At 45.7% G+C, this 15,423-nt stretch overlaps 1 protein-coding gene across 1 annotated transcript in view; it reads left to right on the top strand.

Annotated features, from left to right (window-relative positions):
• The window catches only part of Galnt18 (polypeptide N-acetylgalactosaminyltransferase 18), a 310,894-nt gene that overhangs the window by 255,726 nt on the left and 39,745 nt on the right, over nucleotides 1-15,423 (top strand). Inside the window, exons 7-8 of the mRNA XM_021193520.2 lie at nucleotides 5,116-5,301; nucleotides 11,846-11,983. Of these exons, the coding sequence (XP_021049179.1) occupies nucleotides 5,116-5,301; nucleotides 11,846-11,983 (324 nt within the window). The remainder of the gene's footprint in view (nucleotides 1-5,115; nucleotides 5,302-11,845; nucleotides 11,984-15,423) is intronic.

The raw sequence follows: 15,423 nt of genomic DNA, 5'->3' as shown, positions 1-15,423 counted from the left end.
GAATCCTGAGTAGGGATAGCCTAAGACAAGTTCAGTCAGCAAGTGCTTACAGGAATACCTGAATTTACTCTCCACAGTCCTGGATTAAAAGGAAGAGAGAGAGAGAGAGAGAGAGAGAGAGAGAGAGAGAGAGAGAGAGAGAGAGAGAGAATAGGTGTGGTGGTGTATCTTGTGATCCCAGTGCTGGGGAAATTGAGACTGGTGGATCCCTGGCCAGTCAGCTTAGGCTAATCAGTGACCCCAGGGTCCCAGTGATAGACTGCATATCATAAAACAGTGTGGACAGCTCTTGAGAAACAATACCTTGGTTGATTTCTGACATTTTCATGCAGTCATATGCACACATGCACTTATACATATAAACACACATAGACACACATGAATGCATGCATCTGTACATGTATATAAACACAAAGGTGCTCATGTGCATACACACACACCTACATACACACACACACACACATACACATGTATATTCCTAAGTATATGCATATAAACACATGTATACATGCACACACAGACATAAACAAAACAGACCCTGTGCACCTACACACACACACACACACACACACACACACACATACACACACACACACAGAATTGCATTGAAGCAAAGGGATGGACCATAGAAGTAGATGAAACTATTTGTTATCCTGCCCCAGTTACTTCCAACTGTGACTCAGGCTATGGCTCTGTCCATTGTGTCTCAAGCCCTGGTTACCATTTGAGCTATGAGACATGAAACTTCAACTCTCAATGTAAAAGTAAAAGAGATCTAAAGCATCGGAGATTGTCAACCCCATTTGATAGCTTGGTGAAAAGAAGGATTCAGACAGGGAGCTTTGATTATAGAAGTAACAGAGAGAGACCTGACCCTGGCTCCATCCCAGTGACTTTTGTCTTGGAAAGAGAAGCAGAGAGACCTCACTTCCCGAGACCCCTCAGCAGGGCTGACTTTGCTAGTGAGCAGTATTCCTACTGAATCTCATTTAAATCCCCCAGGTAAAAAGGCAGCTGGCACCCATAGACAGTACAATTCAGTGACTTGTATGTGGCCGTCATGATCTGTACCCTCTTCCAGCAGTCCCTAGAAACCAGTACGTCTTTGCAGTCCTACACTGATGTGTGAGACCTTTTCAGGGGAGGAGACAGGATCAGGGCTTTTCAGGAAGAGCTAGTAGTAGGGGGTCTTGACTTTGTCCTGTTAAGCTATTATACACACTCGGCTGTAGATTCTCGGTCACCTCTGGGGAACAGGCCTGCACCTCCTCTGGAGATGTATCCAAGCCTCTATGGGATTGGGGAGACTCGGCCATGAGTACCTGGCTCCACCAGAGAAACCTGTGTGTTGCTGTCCACACATTTGATGACTTCTTGGGCTTTACAACGTTAATTTAAGCTCTGCAGCCAAAGTAAGTCTCTTAGGTGGCAGTAATTTGCACTTTAATGTCAGCAGTTTGCTGAAAAACCACCTGGGTTTAAAGAAAGTCACTGTGTTCAGTAAAATCTGGCCACATTTTATGTTTATGGGCTTTATTAGGGCATCCAGCTGAGCTAGTTAAAACTGTGTCCCTACAGTCAGTGAAAGCCCAGGACCCTCCAATTCACTCGTTCACTTAATAGTTATTGAATAGATACCACGAAGCAGGCACAGTACATTCAGTGGAAAGCACACAGACATATCCTTGTGTTTGTGAAGGTTACAGTCCAATTCTGGAAGACAGATATTTAAAGAATGAGTACATAAATAAAATATGAATGTTTTATTAAGGAGTGTGGATGCCGAGGGTGTTCTAAGAGGGTCTAACTTAGTAGTGATGGGTTAAAGAAAATGTTGAGTTTGCAACAGTTATTCTAGGGAGATGAGTTAGCAGATGTGAAGGCAGAAGCTAGAAGGGGCGTGCTGTGGTCTAGGATCATTTATTTCAGTGGCCAACAAAAGAAACATGACCCAGCTTTTGACATGGGTCGCCATGCTGCCTGGTGTCTGCAGTACCTGTAGACTTATTATGCCTTCTCTCTGTAGGATGTGGATCTTGCTTGCCTGTTACCTGTGACCTCTTGGTCTTCATTTCTCAACTACTCTTTTGGCATTCACCTTCTTCCCCTCTCCTCTTGGCATTCTCCACCTCTGGAAATATGAACCATATCCTCTAACTGACTTGCAACTTGCTATCAAGCATTGGGAATTTCCTGTACTGAGACCAGCTCTCTTTTATTTCCTCATCTTCTATAGCCCCCTACCCCCAGTGGAAGCTTTCTGGCATCACCTTTAATGCAACTCAAATACTAGTAATTTATTTTTCTAATCATATTCAGCATCCCGGGGAAGAGCTCTGAGGGCCACCTGCGGATAAGACTTCAGAGGCTCTCTTAGGTCAGCGGAACCATTTGTCAGCTAGGAATAGATAAGAAGCCCAAGCCTTTCCTAGTTGACTTCAGTGTCATTGGTAGGGTCTGAAGTTAATATGTACACAAGCCAAAGCCACACTTTCTACTCCAAAGACCAGACACTACCAAGAGCTCACAGGCCACAACCAAGGGGAGGGCTCTCCCTCCGTAGACAGGCTCAACAGAAGGGAAGAGACTGCAGGTTGCCTGAGTTACCAAGGGCTTCCAGTCTGGTGAATGACCTTTGTACCCTTCTGTGCTGGGGTGATAACCTGTCCTCTGTATCTAATTCATTCCTCCGACGTGAGTGTGCAGAATAAGTCAAATAACAGCAATTTTAATAATTGTTATAAAACAAAGGCACAGACTGTGGGACCCAGGAACTATCACATGACTGTATTAGACCAGAGTTTAGTCCAAAGGCCCCATCCCTGTGGTCCCATGTCAGGGCAGAAATTGGCTAAGATGCCCTGCGCCGGTACCTGATTCCCTCACTTCCTCTGTCTCCATTCATGTAGTATTCATAACAAGGCAGGCATGGGCTAAATACTTTCCCAAGCTGCATCACTCTCTTCCACTGGGTGGAAGAGGGGTTCAGGGGGAGATGCAACCTGCCAAGGTATACAGCAGCTGCTAGCAGAGGTAAAGTTCTGAATCCCATTCTCACAGACACCAAAGCTGTGCTATTAAATGTGACACTTAGCTCCCAGACCGCCATTGTCCAGCCTTTCCTGGGAACCCATAGTCTACCCTGAGAACTAGTTAGTAGTACGTGTCAGGAGGGAAATCTGATCAGAACATAAAGAACATTTGAAAGAAGAGAGATGATTAAACAAGCAGTGGGAGCAGGGAGGACCACAAAGCAGAGTATAGGGAAGTGACTTTGAACTGATACCTGGTCACTGAGTTTGGGTAGCAGGGTGGGGTGGAAAAACATATTACATGTGCCCAAGTCTAGCTGAAGAAGGAAGAATTGAATGTTGGAATGAAGAAGTACTCAGTGTGCCCTGTGTGTCCACTGTGCATCATTCAAGGTGGGAGGTCGGGTGGGCGGTGCCACCCACGTGGCTCTGGTGATGGAGGCAGGCATGCACACGCTTAAGGTGAAATGGCGAGCTGACCCTGAGAAGCAGGGCTCCTAAGAGCACTGCTGTGAGTGACGTCCTGTTCTGCATTGTTGAAATATGTCAAGTAGTAGCCTTGTTCGGGGCACAGGAAGAAAAATTACCCTGCCACTTTGTGTTGTCAATAATGCAGTCAGTATTCACAGGTTATTGGGACGAAGTGCCCTGGAGTGTGTGCTGTCTCTAGGATGGGTGAGTCCTCGCACCAGGACATTTGGAAAGGGGCCCAGCCCAGAGATTGCCATGTTCCTTCTCCTGGCCCCCAGAGTCACCCCTGAAGATGCTAACTGCTCGTAAAATGTTGTCACCCCTAAGGAGCATTGGTGCTGCCTTCAGCCTCTTTGGGAGTTGGGCAGACCTTTCCCGGTCATCAGTATCAGCCATGGGGCTCTGGGCAAGGACTGTCTTTCAGTGTGTTTCTCACCTGGAGTTGGAGATAATAGCAGTGGCCTCACAGGTTATTCTGAAGATTCTCCACAGAATAGTATAATTTGTATGGTCGTGGACAGGCTTGATTAGGGATTGTAATGTACCTGGTGCAGCATGTGCTATCAATTTAATCCTCTCGGGGACCTTGGGAGACTGGTGCTATTATGATCCCTGTGGAGATGGAGACACAAATGAGTCAGAGTGACTGCTCAGAATCACGCAGCCAGCATGGAGCAGAACCAGGAGCTGGACCAATACAATCTGGTTGCAAACCTTCAGTCAACAGTTCTGTGTTTAACTGCCCGCTCCCAAGCCCCGCCCCATTTACATCCCAGGCCTAAAACATAGCTGGCACTCAGAATTCCTGCCCCTTTCTATTGACCCTAAATAGTACATTAAGTAACAGATCAGCAAAATTCCTCCCAGTAGCCACAGCTATGGGGACCCTTTAATGTGATACTGGTCAGTGGGAGAAGAGGTCTTGACTTCCTAACCAGACTTCCTAGCCAATTAGGTAAATCTGAATTTTGTCATATCCTGTACGGGGATTTATTGGTATTAATGAGCAAGTGTCAAACACATGAAGGTTCTTCACCATCCTTACAAATGACAATACTCAGCAAACAACCTCCACTGTCACCAAAGGTCTGGAGTGTTTCCCCTCAGAAGTCCATGGAACATGGGGACAGAGGTACCACTGGCTCTTTAACAGTAGCTACTGTTGACCTTGGTCAAGATTGTTGAAGGTCTATTTGAAGATGGACTTCTGAGCTGGGCGTCCCACCGGTCCTTTTCTGTTATGTAGTGGTATAGAGACCATCGTTGGGGAGATGGGTGTTGCTAACCCGGGGATAAAGAGAGGACAACACAACTCTCTGAGCTCAAAACATCTGGGCTCTCTGGCTACATAGAGCTTGTGGATGGAAGAAAGATGTACTTTAATTTTTTTTTTTTTTGGCAAGTAAACTCATGGCAATGAAAGCTAAGCTGTGAATTAATTACTTAATATTCCTACTGCAGGAGGGGAAGGGGGATGAGACCCAGCTCGTTCCCTCATGGCAGTGTGTGGAGAGAAGGTGAAGAGAGCTGGGTTTCTCTGTTCATATTTTATGGTGGCCTGTAGCCTGCCTCAGAGAGGAGCTGATGGGCAACCCTTTCCTTGCCTTTACAGGTATGGCAGTGTGGCGGGAGTGTGGAGGTCCTGCCTTGCTCTCGGATTGCCCACATCGAGCGAGCCCACAAGCCCTACACAGAGGACCTCACTGCCCACGTCCGCAGAAATGCGCTCAGGGTAGCCGAAGTCTGGATGGATGAATTCAAAAGTCATGTCTACATGGCTTGGAACATACCACAAGAGGTAGGGAGCCTGGATGGGTCAAAACTTCAAGTTTGGTGAGGAAAAAAAAATCTGAAACAAAACACTCGACTCCGTTTTTCTTCCCAGGGACATCCACAGTCCCCTTGCCAAATTAGACTGTCAAGCCTACAGAAGCTGGCAGAAGTCTCTTAGATTCTTATCTACATCCATGCTCCAAGGAGGGTGCATTTCCTCCAAACTTAAGTGGCCGCATTTTAAATGAAAACTAGAAAATAGGATGTGGCTCGAGTTGGTACAATGCTGGTCCTGCATGCATAAAGTCCTGGGTTCAATTCCCAGCACTGCATAAAACCAAGTATGGTAACTCAGGCTTGAGATACCAGTGCTTGCGAGGGAGAGACAAGAGAATCATAAAGTTCACGATGATCCTTGGCTACATAGTGAGTCTGGGCTACGTGAGCTCATATCTAATATATATATATATATATATATATATATATATATATATATATATCAGATGGCTCTAAATTTCCTTACCCGTCTCAGCTTCCCTGGTGTCTCCTCGTTCAGGAGGAGGAATATATAAACAATACAGTAATGAGGATGAATTCTCCAGGACACTTTAATTTCTATATAGACTGGCTTCAAGCCTCTCCATTGAGCTAAGCAGAATAAGGAAAATCCATACATCTATGGGATTTCTTGAGCCATATGGATGCAAATAAGATACATCCCAGCAGGGATCCTCAGTTGGTGAAGAGGATATGACCTTCTGACCTTCACAGAGCCCCATCCTTGCCTGTCACTGTCCTCTATCCCTCTAGTCAATTATGTTAAGTCATGTCAGAGGAGAAGCAATATTTCTCTCCAAGTTTTGTTCGCCTTCGCGTGTGTTGTGTGGAAATGACTCTCAAATGCTGAGTTGGGAGAACCTAACATATGCCAGCTGTCGCACTCCAATCCTGCTTGTCTGCTTGTCTGCCTGGGCTCATTGCTCCTGTCACCTTCTGTGTGACAAGGCTGTTGACTGCATGGCCTGTCATTACTCCCAAGCCAGGGATCCCCCCCACACACACACCTTGGCTGATCTTCAGAAAGCCCCCAGTCCTCTGGAACAGTGAAATGATTTCTCTCTGTTTAAAGTTTCCACAGGAATGCCCTGTACTCGGAGCTTCCCACCAACTGCATGCTGCTCTGGTTGAATTATTTTAAAAAGTAGGCTGAGCCTCAGGTGGCAGCTTTAGGCAAGCTCTCTTTCTGGATGGACTCCAAGCCTTCACGCATGCTAGACATGCATGTACCAACTGTAGTAGTCTACCACCACCACCACAGGGAAAGTGACCTGAGTCGGGTCCCCCTACAATCAGTGAGGAGGAGCCAAGACTCTCAGTGTAGTTCAGCAAACCCTCTGATTGAATCCATGGCAGGACGACGTTTCTAGGGAAATGCCCATGTTCCTGGATCCAGCTGATGCTGTGAGTGTTAGATCTCAGTATTCCACTCAGGATGCTGATTCCCACTCTGGGTGTTCCTGGATGCTGAAAATGTTACCCCTCCAGCATCTCACCAGTGAACACCATAGCTCTGTGTGGGATCAGTGTCCCACTCATGTCTGCCCCCTTCTCTCTGCACCCCCACAATCTGCCAGTTTTCCCTATTCTAGCCAAACCCAATGTATAGTGAGTGATGCCACAAGCAAAACTCAGTGAAAATTAATATTTGCCTGTTACCCCTCCAAGGGGATAAGCACCAAGCGCCAATCAAATGAAGAGAGAGGGGAAGAAAACAGGTTAGGCATGGAGATATCCAGGTAAAAATTTTAAACAGAGAGGAAAAAAGTCACTGTGTTTTCCTTTGAGCTGGAGAGATGGCTTGATCAGTAAATCACATTCCTGGAAAGCACAAAGACCTGAATTATATTCCAGAACCCGCTAAGGAAAGCTGGATGTGGTGGCACATGTTTGTAATCTTCCTATTGCTGGGAAAGAGACTGGCAACCGCCAAGGCTTGCTGGCCAGAATTCCAGGCTAGTGAGAAACAATGTCTTACAAAAAGGTACATGGTATCTAGTGAATGACTCTCATGAATTTGCCCTCTGATGTGCACTCAGGCACACACAAACCATTTCTTCTCTCTCTCTCCCTCTGACACATATGTATACACAGGCATGCACGCACACACCACACACATTCACACCACACACACACACACACACACACACACACACACCCATATCCCCTGTCACTTCCAGCTTCCAACTTCCCTTCTTTAAGATTCTTGAGCTTTTGCAGAGTCATGGTTTTCCCAGTATCTACACTCTTCCATCACATCCCAGTATTAAGTCTTTGGCAAAGCTCTCATCAACTGGCCTCTTGAGTACATAATGTTCTGGACATTTAAAACTCCTTCACCTGGGGCTGAAGAGACAGTACGCCCATGAGGGAACCACTGTGTTACAAGCTGGGAGTCCTACCAACACCAGTAACACTGGCTTGAAGAGATCCAACACCCTCTTCTGGACTCTATATACACCCCACATACATGCAGGTGCATAGAGAGAGAGAGAGAGAGAGAGAGAGAGAGAGAGAGAGAGAGAGAGAGAGAGAGAGAGAGAGAAATTCTTAGAAAACTTTTCTTAACCTACAGAATCCTCATTTCTTTGAGATTCCATGGTCTCAAAGCTCTGTGGTGCCACACTCTGGGAAGGCCTCCTCTCCTCAGAATGCTACTTCTTTCTCCCTATGTGTTTATCCCCCTCTACTGCTGCTTAAATTCTCCCCTAAGATGTCCCCTTCATCAGCCTCCATTATACTGCCCCTCTCAGTAACACCCTCTGCTCTTGGATGTCTATCCCACACACATGCTGATGGCTTCCTAATTAATATCTCAAGTCCTGCTTGTGGACTGGCATCTCCAACAGCCAGCTGGATGCCTCCTGCCACTGTCCTCCCTGGCACTGAGGCTGAGTCTGACCACAAGCCAGCTCCTGTTCCTAATTGCTCGACTCAGTTCCTCATGCTACCATCTGCCAGATATCTGGCTGAACAGTTCACAGTCCTTTCTTCCTCCTCTCTTTTTATCCCATTCTGTCAATTCCAGAGCCTTCCTGTCCAGTCTATATCTAGTTGCAGTGAACTCAAGCCCTGCCCAACGTTAACCAATTGCTTTGCTTTAAGCCTTCACCCCTTCAAATCTACCCTTGCTAAATGATTTACCCATTGCCCTTCTTCGAAATCTGTGAAGGACTCTTTTTGGTGTACAAAGGTGAGGCCAGGTGCACCACTTGACACAGGCTCTCCTCTTTGGGGACCTCCACCTGCACCCCCATGTCTTGTCGGAGGGGGCATGTCTTGCTGTTTCTCAGCCCTGTGCTTGCTCATTTGATCTCTCTATCTGAAACTACCCTCCATCCACCTCATGTTCAACTCACATCTCTAACAAATCTTCATCCTTACAGACTCAAGTCTTGTGACTTTTCATACAGGAAGCCAACCCCAGCATGAAAAATGGTTCTCCACCCAATATGCCTTTCTCATCATATGACCAGCCTGTCAGACAATAATCTGAAACCGCTATCTTATTAGACCAATGACTCTCAAGTCTGGCTGAACATTAAAATCACTTGGACCTAGCCTTAGAGATTAGTTGAACTGGTTTTGGAAAGCAAATGTTGAGGAATCCCATGCCTACCTAAAGCTGGAACTACTGGGATAAACTGTGGGCTTCCTGAAGACATTTTGATGGGCATGTTTGTGTTGAAGTGTGTAGCACAAGGCAGGGTGGGTGGTAAGACTCACTGGAACCTTGCTGATGTTTTATTCATGGGTGGGACAGTCTGGACAGTCTGGTTATGTGTGTGGTCTCTTCCCCCTAACTCCCAGCCGGTGGCTCCTAGAGCAGAGCTGCTGTTCAGCTACATCAGAGTCCTGTGGAAAACTTAGAAAATACTCCTCTGGGTCTCATCCTAGAGATTCAGGTCAGTAAGTCTGTAGATATGGCAGAACCTGTGTCAGACTCACAAGATAATGGCTTAAGGAGCCAGGATTTGCTTCATCTTTTAGACTCATCTCAAGTATGTCAGACTCTAGTAAACTTTCTTTAACAGCTCACCTGGCCGCTGCCCACCCCTCCTGGTACACAACACTCCGAGCTGGACTTTGTAGGCTCTTGTCTCTGCTCTCCCTTACTCTCCACTTCCTTCCCTTGCCTCGAGTGTCTGTTTGCTTCTCTGCCTCTCCCAGATCCCCATTTCAAGCATAGAATGTGAGGTGTTCCTACCTGTCTATGTAGTTACTGACACATAGTGAATAGGAACTCTGTTAGTTGACAAAAAAAAAAAAAGAAAGAAAGAAAGAAAGAAAGAAAGAAAGAAAGAAAGAAAGAAAGAAAGAAAGAAAGAAAAAAGAAACGCTTAGCTGCCACTTGCTATCCATGTATATCATCCCAGGAGCAAGCCAACCATGATCCTCATCCCAGTACTGACTCAAGCACAGGCACATCTCTACCCTCTTACCTCCCCTCTCTAACAGCCACTGCAAATTCAGAACAGAAGCCCTTCAGCTCTGCTCAGGTGGTACTCAGAGAATCCTTAGTATCAAGGCTCTGGTCATTACTGGCTCTGCACCCAAAAACTCTGAAGATGTTAATTCTTGTCCTTGGTGCTATTGGTCATACAGGTGAATTCTTTGTCCATTCTTTTTTTTTTTTTTTTTTTTTAGGTTTTTTTGAGACAGGAAATCTATATGTAGACCAGGCTGGCCTCGAACTCAGAAATCCGCCTGCCTCTGCCTCCCGAGTGCTGGGATTAAAGGCGTGTGCCACCACGCCCGGCTTCTTTGTCCATTCTTACCTTCTACTCTACTGAGCCCTCCCCTGGGCCGTGCATGAAACAGAGCTGTCCTCTTTACCCTCACGCTCACCACCACATTCAGTCCCAAACTTCAGGCCAGAGCGGCCTCCAGCACTTGCATCCAGCTACTTTAATTGAAAATCAGTATGCCAGTCAGTACACAGGAAACCAGCCTGTAGCAAACATCTGTATTTCCTTCTGCAAAGTTTAAGAACCCTCCTAGCTGCTGCTTATCCTGCCCAAAGACAGCCTGCGTGCCAGGCATGTCCCCATGTTGCTTTGTTCACACCCTTTCTTTGAAGCTTGAACACATGGATTTTTGTGACTTTGTGGCGGAAATGCTGAGCTATTTGCAGGGCAGCCAATTTTCTATTAGTTTCCTAAGACAGTCCAAATGAATTAGCCACAAAATTGGTTGCCTAAGACAACAAAACTTTTTTCTCATGGGTCTTGAACCCAGAAGTTCACATTAAAGTGCTAGCAGAGCCACATTTCCTCCAGTGGCTTGAGACGGTCATCTGTCTTTTTTTGTCTTTTCCAGCATCTGGGGGCTCCTGGCTTTCCAAGACCATAGGCTCATCACTTTGGTCTTCTGGTCTCTATGTGGGCCTCTCCTTTGTGTGTTTCTATGAATGCAAACCTTCCTTTCTGTTCTCTTACAAAGTTACTAATCATTGAATTTGGGGCTCGTCCTATTCAGACAACTTCATGGTGAGATTCATAAGCTGTGAGAAGTCTTTAAAGACTTCTTAAAATTCTATTCAGAGGTCCTAAGCAGCCATGGATTTTGGAGAATAGCTATCAGCCAACTATACTAAATATTACAAAAGGAAAAAGGAATGTTCATGGTTTTCTAATAATAAAGGCCAAAGTGCCCTCGTCTAAGAAAGGCCACTAATCATTCCTCACTGCCATTAAAGGGATTTGATGCAATTGGAAGGAAAAAATGCAGTACAGACATACTGAACCTCTGAAACACGAAAGCAAAAGTCAGTTAATAAACAGGATGAGGTGTGTGTGTGTGTGTGTGTGTGTGTGTGTGTGTGTGGTGTAGATACTTGATATACAAAAGTTGCAAATGAGCTCTGGAGGTTCCTATGATAAGGTGCAGATGAACACTGGAGATATATATGTATATACACTTTTTTGTGAATATATATATATATATATTATATATATTCTTTATCAATCTATGTATCTATCTGTTTATCTACCTATCTACCTATGTATAAATATATCTATCTATCTCATCATATCATAAGCAAAGAAATAATCCTGGGTACAGAAAAAATTGTTTACTGTGAAAACTCACACCTTTAGGAAAATATGGAGACTGTCCAGGAACGGGATCTAATAGTGACCCTTTGTCAAACCTAATGCTCTTGTAGTATTATAATTGTATTTAATAGCATTTAATAATTGTATATCACTTAAACTGTACTATAGTCAAGTATGCAGCCCCCTTACTTGACTTGATACTAGTCCCCTTCATTATGGACCTCATATTTCAAAGTCCAAACAGAGATACTTGTGGGGTGAATGCTGCATTGCAGAACACGAGTTAGTTCCCCACAGGGTCCCTCTACCAGAAAGTCTCTGTGAATCCTGGCTGGAGGCACTGGGTCACAGTAGTGTATAGACATAGGATTATATAGATATAGAAGTATATAGATATAGCCGGTATATACAGAATAGACCTATGGAAGCTTCATCTCTGCCTCTGCTTCTTTCCAGGACTCAGGGATTGACATTGGGGACATCACCGCGCGCAAGGCTCTGAGGAAGCAGCTGCAGTGCAAGACCTTCAGGTGGTACCTGGTCAGTGTGTACCCAGAGATGAGGATGTACTCTGACATCATCGCCTATGGAGTGGTAAGGAGCCAGTGGCTTGGGGGGTCCCTTCAGATGCAGAGAGAAAAGAGAGGGGTGTTAAGAGGGAAGAGAGGGAACAAGCCCACCATCACCTCTGTAGTGCACCATGGTAACCTTGGACTCAGCCCAGGCTGACAGGCCTTCAGTAGGCTTTTCTTTCACAGCTCATGTCTTTCCAGTCCCTCTGGGAAAGGACTGTACCTCTCCTTTACAGTAGTCCTCTGTAATTCACCCGTGACCCCAAGTTTGCATCGCCCTCTTAACAACATGTATAAAGAATCATTAGCTTCAGGTTGCAAACTAACATGGCTGATACTCACTGGTCCTCCCAGCTGCGGTGACTGGGGCGGGGAGGAGGGTGGTTTCAAACACCTGAATGCCTTGCCTTTCCACTAGCTGGCACCTCCCATTCATGTTCGAAGCCTCCCTGGGAAGAGTTCTGAGAGACAGAACCTCCCCTGAATTTACCGAAGGGTTTTATAAGCTTTGCTGGTTGATGTGCAGACTCCTTTGGTAGAGGACAGAGGTTGGAGTGGAGAAATATCATTGGTTCAGATCTTGGCTCCAGTCAGGGAGCATAGCTCTGGTAGCAAACTTAATTAGCATGTATGGGGCTCTGAGTTCAAACCCCAGCACCATCAAAATACAAAGTAGGATAGATCTTGACTTCGTCCCTTCCTATGGTCTGTGGGCCTAAGTTTCTTCATCTGTTAAATGGGTAGTAAATACTGCCTTCATTGGCTAGAAGGGAGTCTGAGAAATGTCAATAGATTTTCTTTCTCAGTTTAAAATACATTGGCCATGATAAACCAACCCTTCTATCAAGCAACTAACTTCAGGACCCTCCATGCTTAAAATGTTTTGTGTAGTACGTGACTGACATCTGAGAGTACCTCCTCTACTGACTGTTAAAGTCTGAACACATAATTTTTTTCTATGTCAGTTGAGCCCTTGATTCTACTCTGTGGGAATGCTTATATTATATTCAGGTTATATGGAAAAAAAAATGGGCAAAAACCTGGCTTGTCTCTGACAGAGCCTGAAAGACTACTGGAATCACAGCAGTTCTGTGCTTTGGAGAACATCCCCTCCTGCCTTTTTTTTTTTTTTTTTTTGATATACCAAGATGAAAACTTGAAGGCAGAGCTGAGACCTCTTTGGTGCCCTGTGATCAGAGCTGAGTTAAGGGCTTTCCCAGCTGGAAATGTTATGGATGGAGCTCTTGCCTGGGAGTGTGGAGAGCCTTTACTGAGAGGTTTGATTCAGAACTAGTACCCAGTACTCTAATACCCAGTGGTTCTGAAAGACACAGAAGTGGAACCCTAGACAACCCTCAGTTAAGACTGTCCAGGAGGCCATAGTGTAGGGACAAATTATATCTTCCAGGAGAGCCCCATGCAGGTTTGCACCCTGAATCAGTGACTCTTACCTTTCCACTCCTGAGTCTGATGCTCAGAGCATCCCCTCAAACGATGCTGCCCAGCTGTTCCATGACACTCTAGATAACCCCTCATCATAGAAGCATGTTGCATTGTACAATGTCCATTAGCTCTGTACACATCTCTAGAACCTTCCAGGGGATATCCTACTCTCTGCTCCATAAAACCATATGGTGCCACTTGGCCACTGTTGACCCAGTCTTAAGTGAATATTGTGTGCCCAAAGAATGTTTTAGAACCAAACCTCCATGAGCCAGGACCTGCTCCAGACTCACGTTCTCATCAGTCCACCATTGGAGCTGAGTGAGATCGGCCAGACTTACCAGGAGAGACAGAGAAAGCAGTACACAGAGTGTTTGCATGTAGCCATTGTATTTCCGGGTCCTAACTAAAGACCCTTCTCATCCTCCGTGTGAAAATGCCTTAAATTCCACATACATGCAGCAGTGGGCTTCTCTTGGGACCCTTGGATGACAAAGACAGAACATTCTGGTTGACCAGCTAAGTGTACAAGGCTATGTCTAGATGTCTCTGAGTCCATAGCTCAGACTGTCTGCACTCTGTCACACAAAAGCCCACCTACTCATTATCCCACAAAGATGAGCATGCTAGCCATCCCCAGAGCTGGCGGAGGTCACTGTCCTTATAATATTCATTTACCAGCCACTGTGCAAGGTCCAGCTAGACTCTTCCTCCCCCTGTCTCCTCCACATGTCAGTGCCTGGCTTCTTCAGGAGCTAAGACATGCTTGCTGATCCAGAAACACCATGAACTCTTAATGATAGGCATTCAGGATGCAGCCACCAGAGCCAAGCCATTTGTTGGGTCTGAATTGTTCTTCCTTGGTAATTAGTTTTATTCTAAAATGCAGAGGCCAGATGCCCTTGCAGGAGCAGCAGTTTTTAAAATCTTTTATTTTCCATTTCAATTCATGCTCCAACTACATCACTCAGGTCAAATAAACTTTTGGGTCACTCAGCTGGGCCAGTGTCAAGAGTATCGCCCAGGCCATTAAGCCACTAATAGGGCACATTACTGCTCCTTCTGGATGAAGGAGCTGTGGGCTGTACTGTATGGGTTTCCCCTGAGCTCACTGTCTGGGATATGAGTGAGCTTGGAATGAATCCCAGATCTCATGCCGATAGAGATGGAGGGGCAATTAGAATCAGACATGCCCAGCTTCTGGACATTTCCTTTGGAATTTCTCACTGTATAAGCTTAGCACTGTGCATAGCCTCAATGGTTACAGTAGTCCTCACAAAGGGGCACTTTTAATAATATCAGCCTCATAGCCACACACATGATGGAAAAAGCTTGGCCTTCAAGGTCAGGCATACTGTGGCCCTATCACTTGCAAAGCCTTAATGCCACTCATCTGTTCACTTTCTGCACATGCTCATTCAACACTCATGACAACTACATGCCTCATGCCCTGGTCCATGCCATACACAACAAGGAAGACTAAGACCCAGTATTTGTGTTGAATGAGGAGGTAGGCAAGTAAAGAAGCAGTAAGAACTCAGCGTGCTAAATGCTGCACTAAGATTCATGGGTGAGACTGGGGATGGAGGGATGCTCAGCTGTTAAGAATACTTGCTGCTCCTGAAGAGGACACGAATTCAGTTCCCAGCACAGATTTCAAGCAGCTCATGAGTGCCTATAGTTCTAGCTCCAGGGTATCTGGCCATTATGGGCACCAACCCCCAGGTGTACCTACCTACACATACACACACACACACACACACACACACACACACACACACACACACATACACACACACATACACACACTACATTAAAATTAAAATAATTTTAAAGAGAAATAAGGGTGCTAGGGAAGCATAGGGCAAGTAGTCTCACCCCCAGACTGGGGCTGGCAGGGTGGCAGCAACACTAGCCAGGCAAAGAGAACAAAGCAGAGAGTGTTGAAAGTATTCAACTTTCCCGACATGAAGACAGAATCGCACACCAGGAAGGTGGGGGGGAAGGGACTGCACTTGC

Source organism: Mus pahari, chromosome 1 (assembly GCF_900095145.1).
Source record: "Mus pahari chromosome 1, PAHARI_EIJ_v1.1, whole genome shotgun sequence".
NCBI lineage: Eukaryota > Metazoa > Chordata > Mammalia > Rodentia > Muridae > Mus > Mus pahari.
The sequence above is the reverse complement of the archived record's forward strand: the minus strand, read 5'-3'. Positions and strand labels throughout refer to the sequence as shown.